The following is a 16,458-nucleotide window of genomic DNA, read 5'->3' on the forward strand; positions in this document are numbered from 1 at the left end:
AATCACAAAACGCGTTGTTAAATGTGGGCGTAGACTTACATTTTGAAGTTGTCCTGGCTACATTGGTTTCTACCTATGGTTTCTACCCACATCTACACTGGACTGAGAAACCTGGTAAAATTTGTTCAACTCGGAAGTGTCAGAACATGTTTAATGCTTTCACGTGACAGGACGACAAAAGTAACACTTCATTCAAAGCATTAACGTCGTCTGTTGTGTTCTTTGGTCGCTTTTTTCGCTAGCTTACTTAGTTAGCCACCTGTTACTCCAGCGAGCATCTTTGTTTACATTTTGCGACCATAGCAAAGCTAGCCGACATGCTTTACCTGCTCTCGTCACTGCTGTTTAACACGTAACGTTATATCGATGAGTAGTTATGATGTTTTTTTCACTTATGCAACTATTCACACAAGTTGTTGGGCTGAAACTCAACTGAAAGCTTAACCTCAGTAAGTCAAGACAAGGTGTTAAAGAACTGAAATTTGACATGGACCCATTATTAGTCTAATGTTTGAAAACGAAGAGAGTTCAAGCGAAGATGTGGACAGTTTGAGGGATCTGCTTAGACTAACGGAGATCAGCCTGCAAAATGTTGGACAGCAACTGAGGTGAGCTAACTGCAATGACATGAAGCCACTGTCTGAACCAGCTGTAGATGGCTACACCACTTCTGGTATAACAGAGTTGAATAATGACCACTTAGCAATTAGTGGTTTAGTACTACAAATGATAGTCATATTCCTGACATACACTGATTTTTCTTTTCCTCTACAGTCAGTCAGGACATGATGATGAGTTTGTGCAGCCAAGTCTTGATCACCTGACCTTACAGGACCTGCAGACCCCTGATGGTCCTCTCTACCAGCCAGGGTGTGTTTGTCAGGAGAGGCGTCTCAGCGGGACAGTTGAGAGACGTGCTGCTGGCAGTCTCAGCCCATCATCCACCAACTCAAGGGTGAGAAAGGATATTTGTGTGAGTGAAGTGTATGTCTCCAGGCACTTCCAGAAAAAAAAGGATTGATGATTAACCACAGAATATATTTACATTGGGTAATTACATCAGTAGCAATAAATGAGGTGATTTAATGACTTAAAATATCAAACTTTTATGAGGCAATATGGTCTGTGCAGCTGTTCATTTTACAATTGGTTGTTAATATAAAATATATAACCGTAATGCAAGATAAATAGTAATAAACAGGGTCATTGTCAAATCATGACTAAAACAATGACAAACTACTATCCGCCTCTAACTACAAACACACCTTTGCGCTCAATCATCCTGATCAGTCTGCCTCAGTTAAGGCGAGGTCACTAGAGATGGAGTCTGTTGCTGCAAGGAGGAAGTTGGGCTGTGTGCGTCAGGAGAACGCCTGCCTGACCATGCAGGATGAAGAGCTCATCAGTGACCTGGATGCCATGCAGTATGAATTGGTCACCTCAAAGTCTCAGGTATAACACTCACCCATAGCCAGATAGTTAGATTAAAGGTTCTGTCATATTAAATCACTGTATCTTGTACTTAATCCCCATGTGCTTCAAATGAGTAGTCTTTGAGTATTTTTTTAAGAAACTAGCCAAAGAAATTGTTTTGATCTAATAGCAAATATTAAAAACAGTTACTGAATTGGATGCAAGGCACTGTATGTGTTTTCTTTTTCAGGTTTGTCACCGAGGTCCCAGGGTTGGGGTTAAAAACAATGCAGCAGTCATGAGTGAGCAGATCCGTCGTCTTGAAGCAGAGCTGGAGGCTAATGCCAACGAACTAAAGTAACCTCATGACCTCATGACCTTGCAAAGTATAGTTTGGGCTGATACAGCAGCTTTGTATGTTGCTATTATGTAACTGCAATGAGGCAAATGCATGCCTATTTCTATAAAATGGATACTGACAGTCATTCATACAGTCATGGTATATGATAGTTGTTTGTAAACCTTTAGTCCTATTCCTGTTCTACATACTCACAATGTGAAGATGGAATTAATGATTTACACTTTACCTTTCTCTTCTTTTCTTGAATGTTTCCTTCTCACATTAATACCCCATCCTTGTCTGTGTTTCTCAGGGCAGCCAAGCTCAGGATTGAATGTTGTCAGGAAGCAGCCGCTCACAGTGACATTGTGGCAGCGGCTGTCACTGATGAACTGAGAACAGTCAGAGAAGAGCTGGACAACTTGACAGCACTGTGCAAAAGGTGATGCTTTTATTTGAGCTTAGATTCAGCAAATGATCATCACAGTTCTGATTTTGGGGAACAGCATGGACACACCACCACAAATTGATTTTTTACAATGTTTGTCTTTTAATTTCTGTCTTTTTGTTTGAGCATCATGGAATTATTGTTTTCACACTTACTGTATGTTCAACATCATCCCTCACAGGGCGGAGCAGCAAAGGAACCAAGCACTTCAAAATGCAGAAAAACTCAAAGAAGCTTTCAAAGAGTACAAGGCCACCATTTCCATTAAACTCCAGAGGGTAAATTATAGTAATTTTAGTATTTATTGAATAACTTATTCATATTATTGCATGTCATTGCCAGTAAATATGTTTTAATTTCTGATTTAAGGTGATGGAGAGTGAAAGCAAGTTAAAAGAGAGTCTTATTGAGTGTGACAGAGAGAAGGAAGAGTTGGAAATGAAATGTACTCTGTTGGAGAGAGAGAATGTAGAACAGATTCAAACAATCAGGTAAACATTGGTTCTGTAGTTTTGTTAACTTCATATTTGCATGTGTGAACAAAACTCAATTAAATCTTCCAGATGAAATATCTTTAAACACTTTTGATCCTTCATCTTCCTACCGGTGTGCCTCGCAGCGAACTCAAGGAGGAGGTGAAGCAGACAAAGTCCTCAGCTGCTGAGCACTCGGCCCTCCAGGCTAAGCTGGAAGAGGCCGGACGACGGGCCTCATATCTGGAGCAGCAGCTAGTGGAGCGGGCTGCAGAGTGCAGGGAGATGGCCTCTGTGCGCAGAGAGCTGGAAGATCTACGGACTCTGTCCCAGAGCCAGGAGCAGAGGGTGGCCCAGAGCCACAGAGAGGCTCAGCAGAGCCAGGCAGAGCTGGCCAGCTTGGAGGGCACACTGGCCCTGCTGCATCTACGAGAGGTGGAGTGATGCGGTGCCACACAGTCACATTGGCCATTGTATTTCCATGTCACATGTTTTTAAAAAGTCCCCATCATTTTTTATCAAAGGAATTGTTACATAATTTGTTTGCCCAAATCTTTGGTGCCATAGTAACTTCTGAAAACAAGTTGGTATATTTATCAGTGTGTGCGTAGAGTATGACGTGCTTACTGTTGTCATGTGTTATGTTTTTAATTTTAGGGTGCTGTGGGGACACTCTGTGTCAGGCCTTGCACCCTGCCCACATTTGACTATTCAGGAACTGCACACCTGCTGAAGCTAAAGCCAGGTATGCTGGCCAGTCTCACAGCTGCTTCACTACATACTGTGGTGGCCCTTTCAGTCATTTCATTTCCTTCTCTCCATCACTGTCTTAATTCTCTCAGGTGAAGGCTACCAGCAGCTGCTGCGAGTGCTGCAGTCAATCGACACTGAACGGACTAAACAGAGCAACCTGGTGGAGCGACTTCAGGAGCGTCTGAGCAGAGCCCAGGAGGAGATCTCCTCCCTGCAGGGCTCCATGGCCCAGAGAGCCTCCCATTACCAGAGCCTCCACACTGAGCTGCTGGACAAAGTCAGCCAAGCCACTGACACAGAGAAAGAAGTGAGTCACTTTTCATATGTCTTCCTCTGTCATCTCTTGTCCTTCTTTCGTTTTTAAATTTTTTTGTTCATTTTTGTCTGTTTTCTTTCTATTCCATCACAGTTTGTGAAAAAGCTGATAGAATGAAAGCTGGTGTGACTGAGTGTTGAGGTCAATATTAAGTCTCGTGAATGAACTTTGTTGATTTTCATTTTTCTCTGTTACAACTCAGTTAAAGAGGAAAAGTGCACGAGCATCTGCGCTGGAAAAACAGTTACAGGAGAAAACATCAGCCTACAGTCTGGCTGCACTGAAGAACACTGAGCTGGAAAACCAGCTAGCGGTACAACACACACACACATGCAGACACACACCTTTTCTGAAATGGGTTGTGGGTGATCATTTGTATACTCTGAATGCATTCTTGGTTTCCTGTTTTTTGCTCATAAATTGAATGATTTTGTTTTTTAAAATTATTTCTTAAAACAGGAGAAGACCAGCACTCTTCAGCATTATCAATCACTGATGACCAAAAAGCAAAAAGAGTACCAACAATCTTTGGAGAAGTGTAAAAAATCACAAGCTCAACAATGCACAGAGCAACAGCACAGTATAGAAATGGTAATTTACATCAATATTTTTGTCTTGGTCAACAAACCTTTATGGCATTAAATAGTAAGTAGTTTCCCATAAATGATGGAGAGATGGAGGGAATTTGCTCTCTTGAGCCAGTGGAGAAACACGAGCCCTGAACATGTCTTTAAAAGTACAAAGTGAAAATAAGGTGGCACAAGAAGTTAGTGTTTTCTCTCTTCTGTAGTTGCAGTTGTCTGTAGAGGAGGCTCAGTCTCGGGTGTTGGAGATGGAACAGGAGCTGAGTTCTCTCCAGAAGGAACGAGACGAGGCGCAGAGAGCAGCTTTGCTCCTGCAGAGCTCTGTGGAACAACTCACAGAGGTCTGTAGGACCATGTTAATTACACAAAAGCTATCTGAGACTTAAGATAAAGAAACTTTATTCTGTACATGATAATATATGATAACTTTGATTTCAGGAGAGGCAGGTTGAAGTGAGGCACAATGATGAGTTGCTACAGAGTTTCAAGGAGCAGGCACTTGACTCTGCTGCCAAGGTTGGTATGAAGAACTAAAGACAGCTCTTTCCAGATTTAACTGTATAAAAACATCTATATTCATAAATTCCACCACAGCCACTAGAATGCACCATTAATGACTGATGTCTGTATGTCAGGTGTGTGAGCTACAGTCGTCCCTGTCAGCATGTAGAGAGGAGCTGAACTTGTATCAGCAGCAGATGGAGGAAGTAAAGAAGATCTATGAGACTGAGCTGCAGTGGAACAATAACATGGTACAGCATTTTATGCCCCTCATAGCCTGCAAGAGAGTTCATTTGCACCTCTTCCTCTTCTATTTGTGCAAAGTCAGCTTCTCAAGCAGATCTTCCCCTTTGCTCCTTCCTCTCCAGGTGTCTTCTCTGCAGGAGAAGCTTCACACTGCCAGCCTGGATTGTCAGAGCTCCAGTGAGCAGAACCTGCAGCTTCAGCTTTCTCTCCAGCAGCAGCAGACCATGTTGACTGAGAGCACTGCCCGCATCGCTGAACTGGAGGAGAGCCAGAGCCAGCTGCAAAGACAAGTAAGTAAAACTATTTTGAAAATATCAAGATAACAAGCAAATGGATATCTAGATATATAGATATCCATCTATGTGAATAGTAACACTAACCTGACTCCATTTGGATTTTATAATGTCATAGAAAAATCAGAGCAGATTTATATTAGAATTCAGGAAAAGATTAAAGACAAACATTGAACCAACCAAACTTTACTGACATTAAATCAAAGCACAGTAAATAAATGTGGTCATGTGACCACTTGGTTGTCCAAGTGAAGACATATTCGGAAAAGGGTCAGATTTGTGCAAAAAAGACCTGTAGGCATTTATGAGGGCTATTTCTCCTACTTTATGTGAACTGTGTATTAATTAGTTAGTAGGCACGGTATAAAACTCTACAAGGCAGGGCCTCAATTTGGTAATATGACCATGTTAGATTATTTCAGTTTATGGACTATTACCAAACATAATTTAAATAAATCAAATACCACAAACTTTTTGCAACATGGTGAGCATAAAGCATTTGTGAATCCTTAAGGTGTCGGAACCTCAATTTCCCAGTTTGCCATGCTGGTAACCCAATATGGTACTGGTGCATTCAAATAAACCAATCTTAATAGAAAAGCCTTTTCTCCGCATGAGACCCCCCAAAATAGACTCCAACTTATTTACTGGTTTTTATGGTAAGTAATTTCCTAATAATTTCCACTGTCTCATTTTTTTGCATGTAGCAAAGTGAAATAGTGAAGAAAAAGACACTAATGGTAGCCTAGAATAATCTCTAAAGTGAAAAGAAGTTTCTTACAAGCAAAGATTTAGATTGTATAAGCAAACAGAAGTGCAGAAAGAGCTGAACATAAACACAAGAGCAACTGGAGTCAAATATGCAAACTTACTGATATACCCTGCACATATCACACTCCTGTGGTGAACCATTGCTGGAGGGAAATCTCAGTTCAAGCTTGTGATTTAATTTACAGCGCTGCATATTTTAGACATGGTTGTACTTTCTGTCCCTTACAACAGGCAGGGCACAATAGTCTTCATTCAAGGAGCAGGGCTGTTAAAAGACAGTAATGATGAGTCCTTCTGCTTATGTTTTTATTTATTCATTTATTTCTGAGGCAGGGGATCAACTCAAGCCAAGTGGCCTGACTGCCGGGCCAAAGCATCTGGCCATAGCATCAGGGAATTAAAAAAAAAAGTATTTTTATTTTTTCTGAAAAGTAGCATTGCTCCTTTTTAAGGAAGAGCTCATAAAGCAAATGTGTGGTAGAAAGAAAGAGAGGGACAGAGAGAGAGCACAAACAACAGTGGAAGTGGTGTGTAGGTAATGTAACTGGTGTATACCTGTATATCACATGGTAACACACGGTAAGACATTTTGCCTTGCACCCCTCCCTCTCCCACGGCCAGGCCTAACAGCTTTTCTGGCCGACACCCTGAGTGCACTTTACTAAACATAACAGTAAATATGTCAAAATTAAAGGTATTTTATCCGAGGTCCCTTACCAGGTGTGAAGTTTGCAGCCTAAAGACAGCCTGAAATTAAGAAGCAAGTTTACAATAATCATGATGTAAGGCGTGTCAATTACAGTACAGTACAAACAAAACACAGACATGGGCAGCAATAAAAGCAGAAAGCAAATTACAGTTCAACAAACAAAAGCAAGCAATACCAGACAACAGTAGCTCTAAGGTTAGTCAAGCAACACCGCAGTTTAACAGCATACAAGTTGTGTATTGAGAGACGTTTTTCAGATGATGAAGACATCCAAACTAGTGCTGACAGATTTGGTGGTCATGTTCTTAACAGTCAAGAAATGGATATGTACGTATGTGGTCATTTCCCTGATGCGGACTGGTACAGCTTTCAATACGTGTGCTGCTTAAATTGAAAAGGCAGATTGACTGAAAACAGATGGGATAATGCAGTCTTCTCGTGTGACTCATCTTGTAATCTTATTTGTGTTACTCATTGCCTAACAAAGCAACTGAGTGGTGGAGGACTCATGCCATGGAAATGTTTATTTGCATGCAGCTCAGGGTTATATTTTTCCAGTATGTTATAGTGGTGAAAACTATTAGGTTTCTCATCAAGGGTTTTCATGGTGTGTCTATATAATGTTTCTAGTGGCCTTAAGGTTGAACTGCTCGCCTTTGACCAGCTTGTATGTACATTCTAGCAGCCTCAGAGTCGTTGACATGCAGTTCTTTATTAATCTGAAATTTGCTAGGTTGTATATGACCCTGTTGCAAACCTTATCCTCAGTTTTGAAGAAGAGATTTGAGTCTATAATGATCTAATCTTTATCCAAGTACAAGTAAGTGTGGCTAAACAGTACTGCTAGCTTTCATTGTGAAATACATGCTAATGGTTTTTGACACATTTAATTGTAGACAGATGGTTTAACCATTTGGTAACATGGGTCATTGCATTGGTTTAGATGGAGCCAACTTGGCTTTTTGCATTGCTGTGTACATATATTACAGTGTCATCAGCGTACACTTGAGTCTCTGTTGTAGGACATACAACTGGCAGATCATTAACATGTAAACTCAATAGAAATGTACCCAGTATGGTTCCTCGTAGGACAGCAGTGGAGAAGCTGAGAGCATTGGACTGATAGTTATCGAATGACAATTTGAGATCAGTAAGGGGATCTGGAGTGAAATTGAAGGTAGATAATTTAAAGATAAGCCTAACCCTAAGATCTAAAAACAGCTCCAACAATACCACCCCATCCAATAATGCTTTAACATTCTCTATGAAGAAGCAGTTAGCGATCTCTGTAGAGTGTTTGACTCTAAATCTGAACAGCTTTGGGTGAAGGGAAAAGGTGCTGTTGTTCAGGTTGAAAGTACATTTCTCTGCTTTCTTCGATTCTGCTGATAAGAAACTGATAGGCCTGTAGTTTGTAGTTGCAGGCCTATCAAAATTGGTGTTACAATAGAGGTCTTCATAGCACTCAGGAATACCCCCCTGGGAGTAGTTTAATATCTTTGTTTCCGGGCAACAGACCAGACATCAGATCTCCTGTAGAGATAGACCGTAAAGAAGACTTTTTTATTTGTTTGAGTAGTAGGTCAGATGTACTGTACAAAATAATGTCCTATTCAACAAATTTGAAGTTTTAGTTCAGTGTTAATGTTATCATAAGACAGTAAAATGCTCTAATCCTGGAGGTTTTCTGTAGTGCCTTTGTTACCTTTTATGATGATGATGTGAATGATCTTTGCTTGTCTGTAGGTGTCCTCCCTGGAGCAGCAGCTGGAACGTATCCGGACGTCACTGCAGGACGAGGTGAGGAACAGAGAGCAGGACTCTCAGGAGAAAGACCAGGATCTGCAGGAGGTCAACCAACAGAACACACAACTGTCTGAGACTGTCAGGTACTGTACTCCCCGGGGCATTCAAGTTCAGCTCTGAGGGACAAAGGAAACTGAATTTTTAAAGATGAGAGATTTTGCAAGTGTGACTTGCATAAATGAAATCATTTATTTACATACAAAATGATTTCAGAATGATCAGACAATTTTTAGTGGCTTCAGTGAATTTGGACAAAATTGATGGCTTATGTCATTAAAACAGTAACATAGGTGCTGTAATGGGATCTCTCAAAATATTACATTAATTAAATATTTTGACTATGTGTTGGTTCACACATTTTCGGTGGTTTGTGGTACTTTTATTGATGATTATACAAACTTTAAAAAAAAAAAAAAACTTATAGTACTAAGTTTAGTTTCCCATCCCATTTGTATTTTTTTTCCAGCAGTAAACACTATCAAACAGTCTGAGACAGTCTTATGATCACACCGCATCCTATTTGACTCTAGGCATGAAGTAGCTCGCCCCCCCCCCCCCCGCCTCTATGATCCATGAAAATGTGTATATAAGTGGAGATCTCACTTGTTACAGAGTGGGAGACAGAAGCCAGTTGTGTTTGAAGTAACTTCACTCTGCTGGGCTGCTGGTTAACTTCAACTTTGTGAAGTTTTTTTATACTCTAAAGGAGAAGCATGTTGGCTGTTTAAATATGCCATCAGAAGGCATGTTTGCTTAACTTAGTTTAGCTTCTCTAATATTTCTGGAGAGGTGTCCTCCTCTCTGAGTCTACGATGGGAGCTTTGCTCACATTAAGGTGAGGACATGGACATGTTGTATGACCTCACCAGTCGTTTGGTAAAGATTGCAGTGCGCACCCTGCCCAGTGCTTTATGTGTATTCCTTTTTTTTGCAGCATGTCTTTTTGTAATTGCAGCTTATTAGTTAAAGACTTTTTTGTTTGGTTCATTTTACACCTTTAATTACTGTACAAATGTACTGATTATTGTTGTATGTGTTTTTCTCCTGACATCTCTTTGAAGCGATCTGACATCAGAGATGACAAAGTGTCGAGGGGAGCTGGTGTCTAAAGAGTCTGAGCTGCAGCGTCTTAGGAGGGACGTCACTGCCAAGACATCAAAGATCAGCCGCGTGGAGGAGAGTCTGCAACAGACAAAGAGCCTGCTCGACAGCAAGAGCGAGATGGGTATGACATATAGCTGCAGCAAAAGTTATGTTCATTTTTTGCAAAGATGAGACACTGAGCTTGGCTGTTTTTAGTTTTCTCCTTCACTCTATATTCTGTCTCTTATGCATTTCTCTTCTCCCTCTCGCTCCTCATAGTCACAGATCTGGATGAGAAGCTCCATCGCTCCGAGGCAGACAGGCTGAACTGTGCCCAGCGGGTCAAGGTCCTGGAGGGACAGCTGCAGGCGGTGCGTGGAGAGTTGGCTGACACTCTGGGGCAACTACGGGAACTTAGGGATGTTCTGCAGAGAACCCAAACCATCTCTGATGAGCGGCAAACCGCGGTGGAAAATCTGACTGTCCAACTTAGGTGAGGATACGCGCACATGTGAAATGTTCTTCTGCACACAGGAACAAGGGACTCCTCTGATGGAGAAATCGTTCGTGTGCTGTTATACAGATAGAATCTACTGCTGTATCTGTGTTTGAAACAATATGGATATTGTGTTTCACAAACAGCCAACAGCAGACACACACACAGTCATGGACCCTGCTGATGTTCCTGTGTCCCACAGTCTTACACTTCTTCCAAAGATAATGTCATGGATAATCTTTATTTTCAACAAGATGAAATAATGACATTTGTGTACATTTTCCTGAGGAAAACTGTTTTCTTTGTAAGATGTAATAATATGAAAGTCTGTTTATAATTGAAAGTTATGTTCCTTTTTTATCTGAGGTGGATCATGTGTTAATTTGTCATGCAATTTGTTGTGACTTATTTGTTCCACACATGCTCTGTTTTGTGATGTAATATTTTTCTATTTAAAGACATACTGCTGACACAGATTAAAAACTATGCACATTTAAATCACATACACTGTGCAACAGTGCAGCTGTGTGCAGCTGTTGCATGTTAAGTACTCAAGGGGATGGACACCAATGAATCAATGAATCAATGAATGATATTTTTCTTGTGTAGTAGAAGTTGTTCATGAATCATTACTTACTCTATCTGTTCCTATTGGATTCTCTTCAGTGTTATTTCCTCTCAGAGAACAAACAGGGGCGTGCAGAAAACACTTTATACCCTTTTTATAGAAGAACACAGCAGCTCCTGGGGTTACAGTCATAAGCCCCTTTGCACACAAAAAAGACACAGAAATAAGTCCCACCTTAGTCACACTGTAAGATAACTTAATTTAAAGATCAATTTAAAAATGTTAAAAATAAACTTCTTAAACTTTTCTCAGCCTTTTCCCCATATATGATAAGAATCAGACTACCATTTTTTCTGCCACTCAGAAGACTACTCTGTGTGTTAATAAGATATTGATCTGATAAACCTTTCAATAAAAGTCTTTGTGTGTGTGTGTGTGTGTGTGTGTGTGTGTGTGTGTGTGTGGCTTCGCAGTGAAACACAGAGGGAGTTGGAGGAGAGAACTCATGAAGTCTTAGACATGGACAGTGCACTGAAGGAAAGACAGGGGGAGCTCCAAGAGAGGGCAAATCTGGTACAACACACACAAATATTTTATGTATATTTGGATTTAATTTACAGATTATGCTACTCTGCCGTCTCTCTCTTAATTCTGTCATTCTGATCCTCAGCTAGGCCAACTGGATGTAGCCATCAAAGAGCACAAGCAGGAGATGGAGAGGAAGGTGGAGTCTCTGCAGCAGAGCCTGGAGGCCAGAGAGAGCAAGCTGAGAGACACACAGAGGGAGCTCACAGACAGAAAAACGAAGGTCAGAATCAGTCACAGAGTAAGAGGGCAAAACATGTGAGAAAGAAAACTCAGCCCTGAGTAAATGTGGAGAGACACATTTTTCATCTTTTCAAGTGGACTTTTTGACAGAAACACAACAGTACAAGACATGAATTGGAGGAAGCATATGTGGTTGATAGGAAGAGAAATAATGGCTTGTTGACAGCCAGCAAAATTGTGAACTGAATCATATTTGTGTCAGAGATAATCTGAGGCATACATCTGAAACATTATCAATGACAGATCCATAAATGCATTATAGATTTCACCCTAACCCTTCCGAATATTGTTTTTGCAACTTGAAGACCCTCCAGACATGCTTTAAATGTGCTTTGAATAATAATTTGTGTCTCATATGGTTCAGTACCTTATTAGAACATCATCTTCTCTCTCATTTGTAAGTCCAGTCTATAAATATTAAAAATATTCAAAAGTCTTGTTGTTTGTGCACTGTAAACTACAAGTTTCCACATCACACATAAGTAAGTTGCGTCCTGGGCCACGACTGGCTCTGACCTCGTGATGTCACAAATCATGTTTGTAAGTACATGCCTTAAATGTTAATATTTAAGGGCTCAGACAAATTTTCCCTCTTCAGCAGATGAATGTGAAAAAGAATATGTGTCTCAAACTCTGCACATATATCACTCTACACAGTGAAGCTCAAACATCCAACTAAACTTACAGTTATCACATTAATTAAAATCTTTTGAGTGAAAGGGACTCTTGATATTTACCAGGAAGAGTTTGTTAAATATGTGATTCAGGTATTACCACTTACTTTATCAAAACATCCGGAATAGGAATAGACATTTTTCCCACTGTCTGATTTCCTTGTAATATAGATGTGATATATGTGATGCATTTCATACAGTATGAAATGTTGATTGCACACTGATCCTTGACAAAGCTGTGTATGTATTACTTGGCTCTAGTAGAATAGAAACCACCATCTTGTGTCAGCAGTTCTAAAAATTCACTTTCAAAACCAGCCCAGCGAACAGATGTTCATTTTTTTCAACGCCATTTGCAGAGCACTCACCTGAAATGAACATTTTATGAAGTACAGTAGATCATCAACTGATACATATCATATAACATTAAACTCATGTGTTTGTATAAATGTGTGTGTGTGTGTGTGTGTGTGTGTGTGTGTGTGTGTTTAAGGAGTCCCAAGACCTCAGCCAGCAGCTGCGTGTGTGTCAACAGAAACTTCAGACTTTACTACAAGAACTCGAAGAAAATCGGCATCACTGTGATGCTCTGACCAGAGAGCTGGACGACACCAAGCTGCAGACAAAGGAGAAGGTAAAAGCATCATTGTATTTTATTCAATGTGAGGTAAGTTAGACATGTTGGCGATGCACAAAATACTACTACCAGGGATTTTTCTGTGGTATGAATAAAAATGTCTGTGTGTGTGTGTGTGTGTGTGTAGGATATCCAGCTGTGTCGTGTACAGGAAGAGCTGGCTCTGAAGGAGGCCCGCTGGCTGCAGTCGGAGGCCGGGCTGCAGAGCATGGTCACCTCTCTAGAGCAGGAGCTCGAGCTGGAGAGAGAGCAGCACAGCAAGGAGGTACAGTAACTACTGCAGCTCCACCGTTCCTCCATCTAAATCAATCAATTTAAATCAGTCTATTAAAAATAAACAACTAAACTGTCAAGTTTCAGGCTACAGCTGAATATTTCTGTTTAGGCAAGTGCTTAAATTTTGTAGCCATGAACTTATCAGAATAACGGGTAAGAGGAGAAACAAGGTGGCGTAATGCAGCTTTGAGTCATTCTGCAAAACTGTGAAAAATGTGACACCATTTGTTAGTGCCTCATATCTCATGTCAGTATGCTTTCTGTTCTCTATCTTGTGGGTTATGAATCAGACTCTGTGACCATCACTGATGTTTGCTCTTTGAGGCTATTTCTGACTGATTTCTCTTCCTTGTTTTTATAAATGCCAGAAATTAGATTTCCTCATTTCTTCCATGTTGAGTTTATTTCCCATCAATCGGTTTGATGGTCCTCCTCCCTGTCCTGCACGCTTTGACCTTAGCTAACTACATCAAAGCATAAACCAAACAAGCCTCATCACTCTGTTTTTTTCCCTTCAATCTTAGCTGGAGTCTCTGCAGCAGACTCGAGGCCAGCTCCTCAAAGTCTCTGAGCAGATCTCCTCCTCCATGCGCTCTTCCCAGGAACAGCTCACCGCTAAACTTCAGCAGAGCCAGATCCAGCTGGAGCAAGCCAAGACTCAGTACGACCAGACCAAATCCCAGCTGGAACAAACTAAGGCTGATTTGAATCACACCCGGACCAAAACCAGTCACCTCCAAGCACAGTTAGACCAGAGTCAGACCCTGCTCCTCCAGAGTAAAACCCAGCTGGAGCAGAGCAGGACTCTGTACGAGCAGACCAAGGCTCAGAACAATCACCTCCATGTGCAGCTTGAGCGGCTCAGTGCTCAGCTCAATCAAGCCAGAGTCCAGACTGCTCGGCTCCAGGCTCAGATCCACACCTCAAAGAAGTCCATAGAGACCTCCAATGAGTCCCTGCTCATCAAGGTAAAGTTCTTTAGAAGTGCAAGTGTAAGTACTTAAGTTGTAGTAAAGTTTTTCAATATTTGATCAAGTTTCTCATCTTCCTGCAGGAGTCTGAAGTGACCCGTCTCCAAGCCAGGATCTCCAGTCTGGAGCGAGCTGCTGACCGCCAGAACCTGACTCCGTATGACCACACGCTCTCCCTCCCTGCTCTGAACAAACTCACACACTCCCCAGATCACTCCTGTTTGGTTCAGTCCCATCCTTCCTCAACCAAAAGGCTTCAAACAATTGTCCACTCTACTTCACATTCTCACTCAACTCTCAGACAAACATGCTCGTCACCCCCAGCTCACACAGACCCTCATCTGTCAGACCAAACTGAAAGCCACCAAACTTGCAATTGGCTGCAGAGCAGCAGCATCAACTCCTCCCTGGATCTCCCTCTGAGCCTGAAGGCCACATTGAGGGAGGCACTGCGCCATCAGCCGTGGGAAACCTCCTCCCCCTCTCTCACCTCATCTTTGCCAGACACAGCGGGCTGCAGCTGGCAGGGCCTCAGCAGCACGGACGTCACGGCAACCTCCGACCTCTCCTTCAACCCCCTCACATACATGGTGGACAGGCAAGAAGACCGAAACTTCGACAGGGACGCTACCTTGATGCAGGAGCGAGATGATGAGCAGATGTGTGAGTCGAGCAGGGAGTCCGTGTGCACTCTGGTAGGTCAGGAGGAGGAGCAGGTGGACATGAGTTCACTGACGGGGATGCTGAGGTTTGTTAACCAGACGTTAGCGATGCAGGAGGACCTTCCTTCGTGGAGCTCCGCAGGGTTCTCCCAGAGTGGACACAGGGTTTCACTCCAGGTAACAAGCCCACTTAACAGAAGATTAGTCTGCTGATGTTTTAATCATTTTATAAGAAAATTGCAATTTTAAACAAAAATTACAAACATTCTTTCATTCAAGCTTCAGTGTGAATATTTGTTGCTTTTGCCTTTTTTTTATATCGACATTTAACAACATTTAGACTGACAGACTAATTGATAATGAAAATAGTTGAGTTTACAATCACCTAAAAATATGGGCTTTAATAGAGAAATCATTTTGGACCTTATATTCACATGTATATATTTAAATGATGAGTATGCTTTGTATCTGTGCCACTGATGCATGTTTGTTTCTCTTTTAGAACGACGTCAAGGACACATGAAGCAGAGATGCCACGGAAACGTCAGAGAAGAGCTGTTTACATAGTTTTTGTCGTTGTGTATGTCTGTGTACATTAGTTATATATTATAGGCCCACATTCATTAACATTCCTTGTAAGTCTGTTCCATTAATGTGTGATAAGATCAGATCAAGCTGCAATATTGTCGGACATGGAAAAGATAAATTATCAGTCCGATTTAGTCGACCACTACTTTCTGTTCTGTAAATGATCTACTGTGAAGTTTCATCCAGATGTAGCAGCTGTGTGTTTTATGTTGTATTTCTTAATAAGAAATATTTATATATTTTTACACCATTTTTAAATAACTAAAGTAAATAAAAGGTTGCTTTTATTAGTATTCAGTTTTTTTGTTGTTTGTTTTGGGCTTTTTTGTCTACTACAGTGATTTTTATATTATTCTCCAGAGAAATGTAAAGGCCTGTTTCTGGTAACATCTGTTTGGATGTTCCCAAGCTGTTAGAGTCGGTGAGGTCGTGTTACCAGAAAAACTGGCAGTTTCCTCTCCAGCAGAGGAATGTTTGGCTCAGGACCTGGGAGACGGCCATGCTGAATCTAATACAGACTCAAAGCTGGATAAATTGGATTTGGCTCTCTCATGCAACTTACATAACAAGAACATCATAAATAGTTTGGTTCTCAGATAGTTTTAGAATTAAGAACTTTTTTTACTCATTAGATTAAACACTTGTATAACTTATATGAATATGTCTACTGTGTGTGGGACACTTTCATTACTAATCCTGATCTGAATAACCATCTATATCTGCGCAAGGACGATACTCTTTTACCACACAGGCCTCAAAGGTCATGGACTCTCTGTGACTGTAATTAACATTTTGTTCTTTGGAAAGTTGATTGGCTTTATGCCAAGTCTGATCTGTTGTTTACCATAATGATATTTTTGTTTATTTTCTCCAACATACTCTTTTCTCCCTACTGCTAAGTAGAACAGATAATAGTAATAATGGCAAGATACTGAACCCTAAAAGGTGTTCCATTGATGTGTGAATGATTAGACTCCTAATGAGCAGATGTATGAATGTGTGCGTGTATGTGAGATTTTGCA

At 41.1% G+C, this 16,458-nt stretch overlaps 1 protein-coding gene across 1 annotated transcript; it reads left to right on the forward strand.

Annotated features, from left to right (window-relative positions):
- Positions 1-84: 84 nt before the first annotated feature.
- Positions 85-15,568, forward strand: ccdc18 (coiled-coil domain containing 18). Its single transcript, XM_053329584.1, has 26 exons — positions 85-608; positions 775-955; positions 1,291-1,452; positions 1,664-1,770; positions 2,067-2,195; positions 2,383-2,479; positions 2,571-2,692; positions 2,821-3,109; positions 3,332-3,419; positions 3,517-3,734; positions 3,946-4,056; positions 4,203-4,334; positions 4,534-4,668; positions 4,766-4,843; positions 4,963-5,079; positions 5,197-5,364; positions 8,594-8,736; positions 9,715-9,878; positions 10,016-10,229; positions 11,274-11,373; positions 11,471-11,608; positions 12,796-12,936; positions 13,067-13,204; positions 13,740-14,183; positions 14,270-15,025; positions 15,351-15,568. Exons 1-26 carry the CDS (start codon positions 508-510, stop codon positions 15,369-15,371), a joined length of 4,494 nt encoding a protein of 1,497 aa, XP_053185559.1. The 5' UTR covers positions 85-507; the 3' UTR covers positions 15,372-15,568.
- Positions 15,569-16,458: the final 890 nt, after the last annotated feature.

This window comes from Scomber japonicus, chromosome 12 (assembly GCF_027409825.1).
Source record: "Scomber japonicus isolate fScoJap1 chromosome 12, fScoJap1.pri, whole genome shotgun sequence".
NCBI classification, from domain to species: Eukaryota; Metazoa; Chordata; class Actinopteri; order Scombriformes; family Scombridae; genus Scomber; species Scomber japonicus.

Excerpts from the sequence above, each read along its gene's own strand:
- ccdc18 (XM_053329584.1), top strand. The coding sequence starts at position 508 with ATGTTTGAAAACGAAGAGAGTTCAAGCGAAGATGTGGACAGTTTGAGG. Across the intron at positions 609-774 it reads AATGTTGGACAGCAACTGAG|TCAGTCAGGACATGATGATG; the intron begins GTGAGCTAACTG and ends TTTCCTCTACAG. Across the intron at positions 3,110-3,331 it reads CCCTGCTGCATCTACGAGAG|GGTGCTGTGGGGACACTCTG; the intron begins GTGGAGTGATGC and ends TTTTAATTTTAG.